Here is a 16834-nt window from a genome sequence, read left to right as displayed (position 1 = left end):
AGTTCCAAATGATGCAATTTTCCAAAATGATGTACAAGTTTTGGTAAACTTCTGAACAAAACGATGCAAAACTCTTTCCCCTACATGGTAGCTATAGCTCTGGAAAGCTCAATGTATATTAAAATCATGTTAAATGTAGATTGTGCTCTTTATATGTGAAACAAGTTCAAGGCTCAGATCATTATAAACAGGCTTTCACCTTCATGAGTGCCGCCTGGGACATAGGGGATGGTTTTTCCAGGTGAAAAACTACCACCTCTCATCATTATGAGAAACAAAAATGTCCCCACAAATGCCCCTAAGATGAAGTACCATCATAGTTGAGACCTCTTGCTCATTGGTAGAGCCAATGCAGTGGCATTTATTGGAACTGGCCACAAGAACAATCAAAGTATATTTAACAGTATTTGTCTGCCTTAACGTCATAGATCATCCATGGATTTACCCAATTTCTTAAACAACCCTACAGACAATCGCTACAGAAATGCACCACATAGGGGGATGATAAAGAGAATTGAAAGATGGGTGTAAAGGTTTTAAACACAACCATGTATCTGAGCTCAGCTTTCTCTAATCTCTTCTCAGTATACCTGTGTGTTGTAAAAATACCTAATGGGTGAAAATATAACACTGGAGTTGAGGAAAAAGCATTCTCTAAGAAGTCTCAAGTCCTAGAATGTTTTACAAATTATAAATTTTAAGATATAGGCCTGGAATATAGCCATAAAATGATAACAAAAAAGGAAACGCTATCTAGGATGTGTTACAATAATAAATCACTGGCATGTGGTGGAGGCTTCTACGAAGACCTAGAGGATGGTGTTTCTGTCTGAACTGTCTGGACTCTAGATTAATGTGGTACCATTTTTGGGTCATATTTCTCTCTTTGTCACATAAATAGAAAAGAGAATATGAATCTGTATGCAAATGAGAGCATATTGGACAATAAATGCCCAAAGAGCTCAATGACATTTTTCACCTAGATGGACTTGATCATGATCATGGATAAATCACAGAGAATGAATAGAAATGCACCTCAAGGAACACAGTATCTGCCACATAGGTGAAATTCTCTTAAAATCATTTTAAACTTTTATAATAACTTAACATGTACTTTTATAAATGAATATAGAATGAATTTTCTCCAAGTTAACTATGAACTAAATTATGGATTTTTTTATTAGCGTTATATTTGAGTTGAGTTGATTTATTATTGTGGTTCAAAACACACAACCTGTAAATCTAATTTTCAGATGTTTAGACCTTGTTTGGTGCATAAAGTGCTTTTTAACTCCTAAAATATGTCTCATCCTCAACAACAACAACAACAAAAATAGCATAAGGCAAAATTTGCTGACTCGCAAGTTTAGTCCTGCAGTTTCTATGTTTGAAGCACTCTTGAGGCAGCAGGATAACAGCTGGGTAACACTCATAGGCTCAGGATTTCTATAAAATTCTTCTTGATGCTAATTTTTAAGAGCTATATAATGGTAAAAGTTGCAAAACTCACTGTACAAGAAACTCTTTGGAGCATTTCCTGACTTTCCATATGCAACACACAGTAAGTTCATCTCCAGATGTAGCTGGTCAGTGTATTCATCCTGGACAAGGGGGCCAGGAGTCCTAGAACCTTGACCAATTGTCTTCGTAGGGAAGAAATGAAATGTGAGAAGTGACCAGGTTTGGACAAACAGTACTAAGTTCCAACAGTACTAAGTTCCAGTTCATCATAAGATGAATAAGTTCTGGGGATCCAGGATATAGCATGATTTAAAAAAAAAGGAACCAGTACTGCTGACCCCAGCCCATTACCTAGCTATGTCACTTCAACCATGTTACATTTGTCAAAGCATTCTTCTGGAATGGTTTTTATAAAGGACCCCCCCAACCAAAAAGTCTTAAATTTAAATAAAAGGGGGAAAAAAGGAAAGATTTTTTAAAACTTCACACAGGATTCTAGAGTTTTCAATAGACTACACACACATATACACAAAGACATCGGCCCTTCTCGGTCTTAGCTGAAATTCCTCCATCTGGGCTTAACTCTTCTAGAAGTTCTGTACATCATCTCAAACAGGTAATAGAAGCATACAAAAAACTCAGCTGGCTTGTCATTTCTCACAGTCCAGAGAGAGGAGTAATGAATATTGGAGCTCAGTAGACAACCTGTTCAGAAATGTCATGGCCAACATGATTTTAACCGTAGGCAAGTCCTTCCTTGAATAATCCCTGGATCATAAAAAGACATTCTTGAGAAATCAATTTAGCCAATAATAGGCCAATAATAAGGAGTGGAGTTTTTTTTTTTTTTCTTTTATTCCAGCCCTTAATGAAAGACGTTAAGTAACAGCTAAAGATGCAGTCTGCTTTCTGGGTACACACCTTGGACCCCATCTTACCCTCAGATACTCACATGTTGCTCCATTTGGCAGAGAGTGACCCTAAACTTGTGTTCAGGTATCAGCTGGCTGCATTTAGTCCCTCCCAAAGCAGGGTCATACTGGCTGTGGATCATTAGCAGGTCATTCAGGACCATCTCTTTCTTCTATTTCTCCTGATACTGCTTTTACAAATATTTTCCAATTTTTTTAGGGCCTTTTAATCATATCAAGTCAAGCCTCCTGGGATCCACGTCAGATTCAAATCTCAACAAATACAGCACCATTAACAAGATCCCACAGCTCACCCTGAATTTTTCAGATGTCAAAACCGAAAAAAAGAATGCATCCCCTCCTTCTTCAGATAAAACCATTATTGCACCCAAGGTTAAAGATCGAACACACAATGTGACAGAGAAAGTCACCCAGGTAGGATATGATTTTACTCTCAATTTTAACTATTTTCAAGGTTCTCTGTACTGTAAAACACATGATTTTTCATGTGAATGATTATCAAAAGAGGTAAGATATTTATTTGCACTTTGATTTATCTTGAAATGTTGGGTAACCCTCTAATGCAACAGATAAATAAAACTATAGACTGTGATTTTTCTCTACTACAAGATTAAGCAAAAATGGGCTAACTTGGTATTGTTCTCTTTGTTACAGAGGTGGTTAACCTGCTATTCATCATGTTTGGACATTTATTGTTTTGCTGCCATGCCTGCAATAGTAAAGCATGGCTTCTTAATATAATGGCTGTGACTATTGAAACTTTAGGTGACTAACTGGGATTTACTCTAAACGATGACCTCCTTTTTTGCACAAACTCTACTAAGCAGACTCAGATACACGTCAGTTGACTTGAGGAAAAGAGCTGTGTCATGGCCAGCACGACAAATCGACCAGGAAAACGTGAGGGCTAAGAGGATGGTGAAAAGAAATTAAGAGACAAAGAGATTGGGGCAGGAGGGACACTGAGGAGGATGTCCAACAATGCCGATTTTATTCCACATCTTACAATCATTTATAAGGCAGACCAGAATAGGAGGAGTAATACATCAGTATCTAGTCAGATAATCGCAAGTTTCTGTAACAAGTTTACATTAACTACAAGCAAACCTCCTGATGCCAGGTAGTCTCGGCTAAAGCCATTAGCAAGACAATCAACCAGGGAGTGGGTTATGGGAGGTACAGAACAAGGACCAACTAAGAATTCATGACCCTGACCACATTGTTCCCTTCTGTAGGAGGAGTGTGTGGGAAGTCACGTAGGCGAGCGCAAAACACAGAGCACAGACCCTCTTCTCAGTGTTACTCAACTTCCCCATCCTTAACCTTGTCAAGGTGTCCAGACTTTGAAGGAGACACAAGTCAGGGCCTGGTTTGATCCTCAACTCCAACCATGCCGTGGCCTCCAACAGAGCTGAAATGATTAAAATTCAGAGTAAATAATACATTTCACAGGCACAATATTTTATTGTTTTCAAATAAATATTGCAATTTGAACTAGGGTTAAAAATGTACTGTCTAGCAGGAGCCCTACTTTAAAGAATAGATAAAAATAATTTGTACCTATTATATCAAAATACCAACCTAAGCAGTATCTAGCTTTTGCTTACAACGCACTTACATTGTTGGGGATTCATGACTCTAAAATTTGTGTCAAGTAAACAGTTCTTTTACAAACACTTTGCTTGGTAGGTTTGCTCAGCAAATCTTTTCAAGAACTGTCATGATATAAAGGTAAACTTGGCCCCAATCTCTGCCCCAAGCCTTGAATATTTTGAATTGATAAAGTTTTTTCTGTAATTATAATCACTACCAGCAGTACTAGAGTCATCTGTAAATAACCCATTATGTGAGCTGCAATAGCTATGTAAAGACCGTGAGTTAGTTATAAATAGATCTGAGTCCTCTGTTTGAGATGAGAGATTTTTACATGCCATCCTCTACTATGTATATTTGTTTTATTTTTTATTTAAAGTCAATTAATTAACATAAAATGTATGTTTCAAGGATACAGGTCTGTGAATCATCCGTCTTATATAATATCCAGTGCTCATTATTGCCCATACCCTCCCCAATGTCCATCCTCCAGTTTTATGTATATGTGTATGAGGCTTTCTACCATGTCATACTGGAGAGCATCTCTACTACATGCTTTAATATTTATGTAGTAGTGAGGTTTTCTACCCTTAGCATTTCGCTTTTCTTAACTTAGTAAACTGGAAATGAAAAATAATTTGTAATAATTATATTATACTTCTATTATTTATAGTGATTATTTATAATAACCCTGTAACATTGAAATTAAGAGATTTCAGAAATTGCACAGAGACTGATTGCAAATATTGGGGTCAGGACCCCGCCAGCAGCCTAAGTGAGCAGAGTCACCAGGACAGCATAACAGTAGTGGAGAACATAGGGAAGTGTAAAGTCAGGGCCCCTCAACAGCAGACGGTTACCTTTCAGCTCGAGATGACTGTGGTCATGTAAGATTGATGAAGCTTTCCAAATCTTCCAATCTAAAAAAGAAGCTGGAAATCCAGGATTTAAGATAAGCTCTTACTTTCCAAAAGTTGGCAAACGCAGTGAAAATGCTTTTTTAAGCCAAACAAGGCATACCTTAAAAAGTCTGGGCAGCCAAGTGTGATCTCTGCAAAGCTTTCCTGCCTTTGGTTTACCACAGGGTCCACCCTCTCCTGTCACATTTAGCCCACCCTCTGTGGCAGTAGAGGGTGACACGCATGTGGACCAGAGATGGTGCCTGCTTTAGGGCTTTCTAGGGCTGGTGAGAGAGGAAACATTACAAATAGCCATAATGAAATTATGCTCATAATGAATACAGGAGCACACTTACGGTGAAAGTAATTATGCTTTAAAAGGAGAATTTTCAGAGAAGAAAGATGTTGATGGGACATTTCATCTGGATCTAGAAGTTACCTGTCACATAGAGTAGTAAGTGATTTTAAGAGCGTAAGTTGGAGTCACATGCACTTGTGTTTTAATTTTGGCTAAGTCATTTATTGTATGCCATGGAGATGAGTGCCATTTACTGTGTGACATCAAGGCAAGTTTTAGTGACAAAACTTATTTCTAAGTGTTGATGTAAAAATTAAATAGAGTGATGTGTGGAAATGTTCATTACAGTGCTAGGTATATAGCATGCAATGTTAGTCATTATTCTGTTTAGAATGTTTTTGTATGACTTCCTTCTGCCCTCCTCACCATCTCTGCATTTTCTCCCTACCTCAGCAGAACCTAGTAAAACACCTGGCGGAGTGGAGTTCCTGAAATATTTACTGAAGGAAGGAAGGAAGGGAGGGAGGGAGGAAAGGGACATTGGTGCAAAGGGAAGGGGTGAGAATCGTAGGCAGAGAAAACAATAAAAAGAAAGTTGTGGAGGCACAAAAATCCATATGTCTTCTGAGAACAGGTATTTTCCTGGCCCAGGGAGAGGATAGGCTGGGCAGGGACTTAACAAGAGTGCAATTTTCCCCTCTAGATGGTTCTTCACTACGTTTTCACAGAAGTGCCTTGGGAGTATAAGTAAAATGGGACAGCTACCATCAAACACTTGGCATTCTTTTAAGGTCTCATGCTTTCTTTTTAAATTCCTCTTTTTAGGCACCTGGGTGGCTTAGTCAGTTAAGCATCTACCTTCGGCTCAGGTCATGATCCCAAGGTCCTGGGATCGAGCCCCGAGTTGGGCTCCCAGCTCATCAGGGAGTTTGCTATCCCCACTCATATTCTCTTTCTCTCTCGCAAATAAAATAAAAAGTCCTCTTTTATATTTGCCTTCATAGTATCACAGTATTTGTTTAACATTTTTTAAAATATTTTATTTATTTATTTGACATAGAGCGAGCGACAGCTAGAGAGGGAACACAAGCAGGGGGACTGGAAGAGGGAGAAGCCACTGAGCATGGGAGCCTGATGCAGAGGATCGATCCCAGGACTCTGGGCTCATTCCTGGAGTAGAAGGCAGACGCTTAACGACTGAGCCACCCAGGTGCCCCTTTTGTTTAACATTTTTAAAAAATGTTTTAAATTACTTACCACTGAGATAATTCCAAGCCTTCAAGAAAAAAAAAAAAAGTCTTTTTCCTACAGCTTTTCATAATTTACCCAAATAGTATAGTGCTCCTCCCAGACTCCAAAGGACCCCAATTGAAAACCAATGCACCTTAAAGATGTTGGAAGATTTAGATTGGATACTATTTTGTAAAAGATCACTGTTTTTTAGCAGTGTGAAAAAATACAATGATAGGAAGGAGATTATGAAAACAGAACACTTAAGTGGCTACAGTTCTGGCTAAAAAGCATGAGGGACTAAAAAAAGGCTGGGACCAAAAACTAGAAAGAGGTGGTAGGAATGCTCCATCTTCTTTTTAGTGCCATTCATACCTGTTAGTAACAAACCTGCCAACTGCCTACATGTAAATTCAAACAAGGTAGAGGTTGAATACTGAGAAATTCCTCCTGCAGACATGGTTCTGGAAAGTTTGTTTAAATACTTGAAAGCAGGATTAGCCTCACTTAATGTTTGTGAAGTTTCCTTATCATAACTGTCACTGGAATTTCCATATTCACAACATAGAACACCAATTGACCTCCAATCACTAAAAAAAACCTGTTAAAAACCCAAAGATTTTACTATTCCCTTTGTTAGGTTTGTATGGAAATTCTCGTCATTGAGATATTCTAACTGTATTTCTATAGACAGCCAGCAGTATTTTCTTTATCTAATGTTCTTATTTGTTTTATTCCTTTATTAGATCTGTATGGTAACCCTTCAAAAAAAAATCAGGGTTTTGTTCATAGAGCATTCAATAGTGAATTTTAAATACTCCTCTGAGCACAACAGCAGAGCACATATCAAGAAAAAAGGCATAAAATGAAAGGAACAATTAATTTCTGTTCATGTTACGCTATATCAATATTTGGACCTTATCTCTATTGTACATTGGTTAATTGCTAATTAGCCAAACTGTTATTTCTTTCCCAGCTAGAGTGAGCTTCTTCAGAGTAGGGGCCATGGTGTTAGTCATTCATTCATTCATTCATTCATTCATGTATTTGTTCATTCACTCAATAAGCATTTATTAAGACCTATTATGGGGGTGCCTGGGTGGCTCAGTGGGTTAAGCTTCTGCCTTCGGCTCAAGTCATGATCTCAGGGTCCTGGGATCAAGTCCCACATTGGGCTCCCTGCTCAGCGGGGAGCCTGCTTCCCCCTCTCCCTCTGCCTGCCTTTCTGACTACTTGTGATCTCTCTCTGTCAAATAAATAAATAAAATCTTTAAAAAAAAAAAAGAGCTATTATGTACAGTGATGATTTCTGGGAATTCATGTGAAAAGGCAATTACTCTGCCTTTGAGAAGTGAGAGAGATAGACAAGCACAATCCATAGGCATTAGGATGCAGTGTGAAGGATTTTACTACAGGAAAACAGAGTGCAGAGGGTACTGCAAGAGGAAACCTTACCTATATTGGGAGTTTGGGATGGTGGTTGGGGAATTTAAACTCTTGAGAAGTTTCAGGGTTAGGAATTAGAATCTGGAATAGGGCACATTTGTGGAACTGTGAGTACCAGAAAAGGAATGAAACATGAGGTGTTTGTATCACTAGTACCTACACAGCGTATAAAAAGAATCTTAAAAGATTGGGAAATGGACCACTGAAGACATGGAAGAGAATTAAGCAAGAGTAACTGTTGGTCAAAAGTCCCCAAAGCAGACACTTACCTTCCAGATTCTCCTCATAGGCAAGATGCTGAGTCTGACTCTTGTTTCAGGTCTGGAGACTTTTTTCATTGGCTGGTCTTATAGGCCAGACTTTGGGAATGCACCAGCTCTTTATGTCATTTCCATCTGACCTTCTCTATTAATTGGAGAAAATAGAAAATAACTCTCAAAAACCTGGATTTTTTTTTTAAACTATAATCTACCTTGTACAGGCTGATGTGTAGTAGGGTCCTTCCTCAGAAGACAGGGCGTCAGTTGGCTAATTCTTACCAAATTCCAGTGGAGTGGTGGAGAGAGAACACAAAGAATTAGAAGAAAAGTTGGGTAGATGGAGAATAAAGATCTACTTTTACCATACATTTGTTGTTCTCAGTTGAGGATCAAATTCTTGGCTATATCTGCCCCCTTTTAAATAAAAGTAAACTGAACTTTTGCACTCTTGTATGATTTCATTATTCCTGAGGCTAATTCTAGTTCAAATGTTATGCTAATTTTTAGGATAAAATGTGTTATTCCTTGTCATGTTCAGCTTTTACAAATTGGTATTAGATCACTCTCCCTGCATATGCATAAGAGTATCAGGAAGATTTAAGAAGTTGCTGTCGGTTCCAAATATTTATTGACCAGTCACATGAGACTGTATCAGTCAGTCAGTGATGTAACAGAATATAACAGAAACCCAACTGGAACCACTTAAGCAAAATATGAAAGGAGAAGGGGGAAGTTATTGGGTCACATAACTAAAAAGTGCAAAGACAGATCTGCAGTGGGCCATGGCTGGTGTGTTCATTGTTTGAACAGGTGATGACATTCTTGCCATCTCAGCCATGCTTTCTTCTATATTAACTTGACTCCCCATCTTATGGAACCAAGGATCTCAGTCTCAACTCACATAATGCTCACAGTTCGTAATCCGATGAGAAGGGCATTCTCTCCTCTGGTGTCCATTACCTTCCTGAGAAAGTAGACTCCTACTGGCCATCATGGGCCCTGTGTTCATCCTTATGGTCTAAGAAGCATAGCCCCTTGATCAATGACCACATCTGAAAAATGCTGTGGGGGAGGAGAGGCTCTAAAGAAGAAAAACAAAATAAGTGGCGCATTGCAAAGATGAAGATAGGAGTTCAGACTAAACATGAGTCTCTTTCTCTCTCTCTCTGTCTCTTCCTCCCTCTCTCTCTCTCTCTCTCTCTCACACACACATACACACACACACACACACACACACACACCCTACTTTGCATTATGCATTATGTGCTGGATAAGCACTAGAAACACAAAAGTATAAAAAGTAGTACCAGTACTCAAGGGGTAATAAACTAGTTGGAGAAACACTACATAACAATATATAATAATAGCATTTATAAGTACTAATGTAAAAAATGCTACAAGATTGTGAAACTAAAAGTAGCTCACATTTCCTTTAAACTCAATACTGGTTGGATTATGATCAAATAATTCTACAGCTTATTGCATGAGTACTTAAGAGGAATGTCTGATGAATTTAATAGAAATCTGTATTGTGATCATCAGAAAATCAGACTATGAAGAGTCTTAAATGAACCAGGAAACTTTAATTTGGTGAAAAGATGATGAGGAAAAGAATTACTACTAGTCAACAAGTATAATTTTTCCATAGTTCCACTATTAAGAAAATAAGTTTTAAGAGTGATAGGAGACTTAGGTCACAAGAAAGAAAACTCTGAATGTTTAAAAGGCCATATAATCCTGAAATCCACATAGAAGTCTAAAGCCAGAATAGATTCCTGTTATTTAGGATTCATTTAAGTGTATTATTGGCATGAAAATAGACTTAAGATAGACTTAATAATAGCTGACATTGATTGAGCATTCACTATGTGCCAGCTATGCTAAGTGGTTTAATGGATTATCAATTTGAATCCACATAAGAGTCCTTCCTGTGAGTTGGTACTATTATTAACATCTCCATCTCATAGAGGAGGAATCAAACTTAGAGAGAGAAAACAACTTGTCCAGGTCACATAAGGAAATGGTGGAAGTAGCCTTCAAACTGAGATCATATGAGCCCAAATTTGAAGTTCTTTATCTCTAATGTACACCCTCTCTACGAGTCTATACTGGGTCCCTAGAGGCCCGCTAGATCTACTAAGAAGTTAGGATGGCATTTGGACATACCCATATCCTTGGACTGTTTAGTCAAAATCTTAATCTAAAAGTTTAGTAGCAATTTACCAGAAAAGTTAGTCCACAGAAATAAGGAAGAGGATATAGCAGATTTTCTCTAGAACTCCTCAAGCTTGTCAAAAAGCAGAAGAAAACAATCCTTAACAAGGAGTTTCATTTCAGCATTATCTTTTGTGTAAATTTATATCCTGTTTTTCTTATGCTAATTTTAGATTAGGATAGAGGATTTTGTGTTTTGTTGGTGGCATGCCACTCAGTTGCAGGAAAAGCAAAATTACTCTGGTAGTACTGACATAAAGAAGAGCTCAAAGATTATGGCTTTTTATTTTCCACTGACTTTTGTCCATTGCAAATATGCTCATTATCTCTTCATGTTTTTCAATGACTCTAAACTTATATTTACTTTTGACAGAAACCCAAAACAATGCTTATAATTCAGGACTTGTTTAGAAATGGAGATTGACTTATAATAGAGGGATAGTATTGATTTTATTAGCTAGTTTTAGTTTAAAATTAGCTAGCTATTAGTTTAAAATTATAAATGTGTACAATTTTTGCATGTCAATTAGCCTCAATAAAGCCAAAAATAATAATTTGTCATCTCAGGCTTAATAGTACAAAATTTCTTAACATTTTCTGTGGTTCCTCTCATATTGGATAAATTTAATCCTAAACTTTCTTCAATGACAGTGTTAAAAAATATCTTTCTGATGCAACTACAAATTAAAGTGGTTTTATATATAGGAATAGTTTCATTAGTGATGCCATTGTAATTCCAACTCCAGTTCAGATTCTGACACCAGCTGGATAGCCTACAATTCAATGCAGTTATGACACTATCAACCTGGGAGATATCACCAGATTTCACAAAACTCCCCCCTCACTTTGCATACCAACCACAAGTCCAGGTTGTCACCTGTGCTTCTGACTGGCTGGCTACACATTGGAGGTCCTCATAACCTGTTCCTTGGGCTTGACTACTTTGTTAGAGCAATTACAGAACTTTGAGAAACATTTACTTATGTTTATTTTAGGAGGATATTACTCAGAAACAGCCAGATGGAAGAGATGCACAGGGCAAGGCACGGAGAAAGAGGTGGAGAGTTTTCAGACCCTCTCCTGGCCCCATCCTTTTGGGTTTTTCTGAAGGCTTTGTTACATAGATATGATTGATTAACTCATTGGCTATTGGCTATATATTCAACCTCCAACACCCCTCCCCACCAGAGGTAGGGGCTGGGACTGAAAGTTCCAACAATCTAATTACAGAGTTGGTTCCACTGATGATTAGCCACCCTCCACAGGTGACTTGAGATGACCTAGGGGCATTCCAGAGTTACCTCATTAACATAACAAAGATGTTTGCCACTCTCTTCACTTAGAGCAGCCAAGTGTTTAAGAGCTCTGTGTCAGGAACATGAAGACCAAATACATGTTTCTTGTTACAGACCATAATATCACAGTCATGAATTAAAAATTACATTTCATTGGGGCACCTGAGTGGCTCAGTGGGTTAAGCCTCTGCCTTCAGCTCAGGTCATGATCTCAGGGTCCTGGGATCAAGCCCCACATCAGGCTCTCTCCTTGGCGTGGAGCCCGCTTTCCCCTCTCTCTCTGCCTGCCTCTCTGCCAACTTGTGATCTCTCTGTCAAATAAATAAAATCTTTTTAAAAAAATTACATTTCATTTAAAAGTCTCTATTCAACAGTTATTTTTATAAAGCCTCACTGATGGCTTCACTCATGAAATTACAAAAAACAAAATTCACAATACTTCTACAGTATGTTTTAAATGTTTTTCTAAAACATTTCTTGCCTAAACTAATATAAAATCATGCAAACCTCAATAAAACTGTACAGATCATCTTGAACTGCCAGAAATAGTAATAATCATAAGATTCCAAATTAAATATGAAATGTAATGCAGAAGTTCAAAATTGCCTCTGAACACTTCCAATTTAATATGACGTTAGTTTTGCATTCATTGTCTTATTATTATTTCTAGAATACCATTAAACCTGACACAGCAAAACAGAAATCCCCATCTAGTGTTTTCCCCATATATTGGGTTTGATCTATGCCTATACACGCAAATTGAAATGAAAAATATATGTGGATGCTACAAGTAGGAATAAAGCACATTCATCAGGATCATTATGGATTCAGTATTTGTGAGTGCTTACCAACTGTAAGTCAAAGTTTTATGTACAATAGTGATGAAAAAAATGTGTAAATCAAGGTCCTCGCCTTCAAGGGCCTTTTGTTGAATCTTTGATCCTGGATTATGTTATCTAGTTTTCTCTGGGCAAATAGATATAATTCTAAGACCCTAAGTTATGATGAGGAAAACATTAAAAGTAAATACAGACATTTAAGTAAAAATTGAATACTACAAGAATGCTGTTTGCTGTTAAATCTAAAATAAAGATAATTCATTATTTTGAAAAGTGAAATAGGCGATTTTTAAAATGCAACAAATTAATTTTTGTCTATTTTCACTAAATACTATATGCATATCAAAACTTATCAATATTTGCTGACATATTCTAAATTAAAATACAATTTTATTTCAGTTTAAAACACCTTAATTAGCTCAAAAGTCATACTTTCTGTACTCTAGATGATGAAAGAACAGCATCCTTATGAAGCCCTATTAGCAATTAAGCCATAGCTTGTAGGGCAAGCATTTATACATAATTGCTTTAAAAAAAAACAAAACAAAACCTGTTCAGCTTTGTACATTCGTCACATATTTTTAGATGAACGAAGAAGGAAAATATCGCCTCCTTTAAAAGTTTTGTCAGCCAAAGAAATCAAGTTGAAAATAGATGCTTGAAGAAAAGAAGTAAAATATCAGTGGTCAGAAGAGACAGGTAAAAACAATTTGGCTCAGCATACAGAGTGATAGCCTGGTTACTATAGCAACAGAGACATAGGAAGATTGTGGATATCTGTTGCCAAGATGTTTCGTTTTTATCCCCTCAGTTAGTGTGAGCCTTGGGTTAAACTCAGACCCAGAGACAGAAAGGACATTTTAGAGGGAGAGTTTCTTTGCTCATTTGGCCTCATGGCCTAGGGGTTGGGACAAACAGTTCAAAATAGGTTGCCTAATGAGAGTAGGCAGGAGTAAATTTTTCATGTTTCACAGGATGAGACTCAGGCAAAAGATTTTTATCAGCTATGGAAATTCCAGAGCAGACATAGCATTTTCACATATCCAGGCAGCCAAGGTCTTGTAATGTTAAGTAGCTGTGAACTGTCCCTAATCTCAGGAAATGAATTCAACCATAGAACCTTATTTAAAAGGAAATCCTAAATAAGACAGCAAAAATAAAATAAAATAAAATAAAATAAAATAAAATAAAATAAAATGTCTCATTGGTTTTCGGGGTGGTGAAATTGTGGGTAATATATTTTCCTCTCTAACTCTAATTCTCTGTATTGTGGAAGTCACATTTATAATGGAAACTATGTAGTTAGATAATAAACCCTCTAAAGCTCAATTGCTTTAAAAGAGTTCATTAAAAAGCAGTTAATCTTCACAGAATTTTAATATTCAAAGGAACTTTAGATAACATCTTCTCTAGATTTTTTTTCAAAACTTCCTGGACAATGGAGACATCTGGAACACTTCTCTCTCTCTCTTTTCTCTCCTCCCCCAACACATACACACTCTGGAAATTCAGTAAATTTCAGTGGAGTCTGAGGATTCTGAATTTTTAACAATCTCCATTCCATTTGCAATCTCTATTCTAACATTTTTAAGATCAGGCGAATTTGGAAAGTATGAATGTAGCCCCATCCTTTCATTATGCCACTGAAGAAACTGAGAAGAGAACCCAAGTACAGATTAAGGCTTTATAGTTCTTCATTGTTATTATAAGTCTATCTCTTTCTGTAGATTTCTGAATAAGATAAAAACTTGTTAATTCTTATTTATGCAATTCTTATTGGAGAAACAGACTTCCTTTCATAGGGAAACTACTGATTCCAGGAGAACCTACTGCAATTTTCACTTTCTGTGTAAACCCTCTTAAGAAACAAACTCCATGTAAATTTGTTTGCCTAGGTCTCACAAGTATTTTCCAGAAGAAATGTTTTCTTATTTAAATACCACTCTCACCTCTTCCCAGCCCCAGATTAACATGGCAAATTAGCACATTAGAAGTTTTCAGAAGTCCTAAATTAAAGAAATCTGTACAACTTTATTTTACCCAATATTTTTTGATGAGTATTTGCTTGATGGATATTTACTTGACCAAATATTTCATATTTTTTGATGACAGAACACGGGTTTGGTTTTTTTTTTGGGGGGGGTGGGTTTGTTTTGGTTTTTTTGTTATTTGGTTTTTTTTGTATTGTTTTGTTTTTGGTTTTATTTTTAGGTGATATCTACACCCAACATGGGATTCAAACTTACAACCCTGAGATCAAGAGTCACATGCTTGACTGGCTGAGCCCACCAGGCACCCTATCAGAACCTATTTTTAATTGTTTGTTTGTATATAATACCTATTGATATTCTAGGGAATTCATATTTGAGGGGAAATTCTGTAAGAAATACCAGCCTAGACAAAAAGCTTTTTCATGGCTAACTGTGGGCCAACTCAAAAATGGATGTGTTAGAATTCTTAAAACTTTTAAAAGAAACAAGATTGGGAGAGGCATGAGACAATAGTGGTGGAAAGGTGGTAGTACATAATAAGTACATTTTTCTTCATTGTTTTAATGAAGTCAACTTAGGTTTCTTTTCAAACCATGTCCCAAATATAGAACTCAGCTTAGAAGGGCTGGAGAAAACACCAACTATATTCTTTTCTCTGTTTTAAATACATCTGCTGCAAATACACCTGTATTTTGAAGCTGACTTATTTAGAATCACTTAGGTAGAAATGGAAAAATGTGAAATGCAGGATCATGAAGAAGAGACCTAAAAAGTATCTCAGTCTTTCTTTTGAGACTACCATAGTTAAGGCTGACCTGCTGTATAATAGTGGCCATGTTGCTGAGAATGGAGAACCTGCTTTTTCTGCCCCTTGTCCCAGTATCCAGAGGTTGGTGGTACTAAGGATATCACTTTAATGGTGGGGACAGAGATGAGGTGGCCTGTAGTAAGAGGTGAAAGAATCAAGCTGACAAATCTCCATACTATTCCTAGGAACACAGTCTTCATTTTCAGGTCAGGGCAACCATACTAGTTGAGATCGAGTGAAGGAAGTCAGAAGAAAAAAAGAATGTAATGGAGAAAAATATCCTAATACTACTTCTTGGTTGACTGGCAGCTGTCAGTTGAGCTATACAATCCTGTTTCAGGTGATAAGCTGCCATTTGTAAATTGTGCCCATAGCTATATCCATTATTCATGACTTGGTATTGGAGAACAGTGATTACAGGCCCCTACATTTTCCTACCTGCAGGCACCTGAATTACTTCCAAAACCAACTGCCATATTACTTCTCGTGCCCTTGCATCATTTTTCTGCCATCATCAGATCCTACCAGCCCACTTTGTGTCTCAGGTGAAGCAGATTCCTTCTCTCCCTTTCCTATATTTCCTTCCATAGAAGTGAATGCATAAATCCTGATGGATGAAGTACTTTAATTCTAGTAAATAGATAACTGCAAGCATGAAATTTCAGTATAAAATTAACTGACAAAAAATGATATTTTCCAAAGAACAAGTATTACTGTCCATTCTATACAACTGATTGCTTGAAAGTGAGTAAAAACAAAGGCATTAACTTCGTGGATTTTAAAGAGAAATCATTACCATATTTTTACATATTAGAATTATTTCATATTATTTCAAATTATTTCAGCTTAATAACAACTTAAAAACAAATTAGTCCAGTAGAACCAGAAGGGCAAACAATTGTTGCACAGGGAAATTGAAGGAATCTTGCCTTCAACAAGACAGATTTGCTCTATCCTGAGCCTTCAAAACCTGCCCCTTTTTTTAAGTTCAGGGAGAATATCAGAGACATAGGTTCCTTAGCTCCTATTTCCATGCACCTATCTTCTGTGGCATATCAAACTGCCGATACACATTATTATACATTGAATGGCTAGATTGTGATATACACTGACAGTGGTGGTCTTTGTGATTTCTTCACCATGTTATTGCTACAGCAATACAGAAAAGAAGACTGTAATATAGAGAAATACTCTGGTGCTATTTTGGAGGAAATCTCCTTTACAAAAGATAATTGTTTCAATAGTTGTGAAGCTTGTGCTCCTTAAAGTGCTGGGTGCCAATAAGCAGCCTGGGCCCAAGGGGACAAAGCTCCGGGACCTCCACAGTATGGCCAGGTTGGTCAGATCAACTTCATTCTAAGTGGCTTTGTGTGTTGACATTTAAGGTGTCATACGTGTATAATGTTTTGAGGAACTTGAAAGGGTCAGACACTAAACTTTGCTCTTGTTCTGCTATTTATTTTGTGCTTTCCTTTATCAAAACCACTTTGACTTTTTCATTCTATTTCATTCTATTATTGATTCTAGTCAAGAATAAAATTTTATTGAGAATTTTGAGTTAAGTGAAT

At 37.0% G+C, this 16834-nt stretch overlaps 1 protein-coding gene across 4 annotated transcripts in view; it reads left to right on the top strand.

Moving 5' to 3' along the window:
- The window catches only part of KCNH7 (potassium voltage-gated channel subfamily H member 7), a 482562-nt gene that overhangs the window by 355410 nt on the left and 110318 nt on the right, over positions 1 to 16834 (top strand). For all 4 annotated transcript variants that reach the window (XM_032880309.1, XM_032880308.1, XM_032880307.1 and 1 more), the window contains one exon: positions 2593 to 2807. In XM_032880309.1, coding sequence (XP_032736200.1) covers positions 2593 to 2807 — 215 coding nt within the window. The remainder of the gene's footprint in view (positions 1 to 2592; positions 2808 to 16834) is intronic.

The sequence above is a fragment of the Lontra canadensis genome, unplaced genomic scaffold (genome assembly GCF_010015895.1).
Source record: "Lontra canadensis isolate GAN:19392208 unplaced genomic scaffold, GSC_riverotter_1.0 scaffold69, whole genome shotgun sequence".
In the NCBI taxonomy this organism is placed as follows: domain Eukaryota; kingdom Metazoa; phylum Chordata; class Mammalia; order Carnivora; family Mustelidae; genus Lontra; species Lontra canadensis.
The sequence above is the reverse complement of the archived record's forward strand: the minus strand, read 5'-3'. Positions and strand labels throughout refer to the sequence as shown.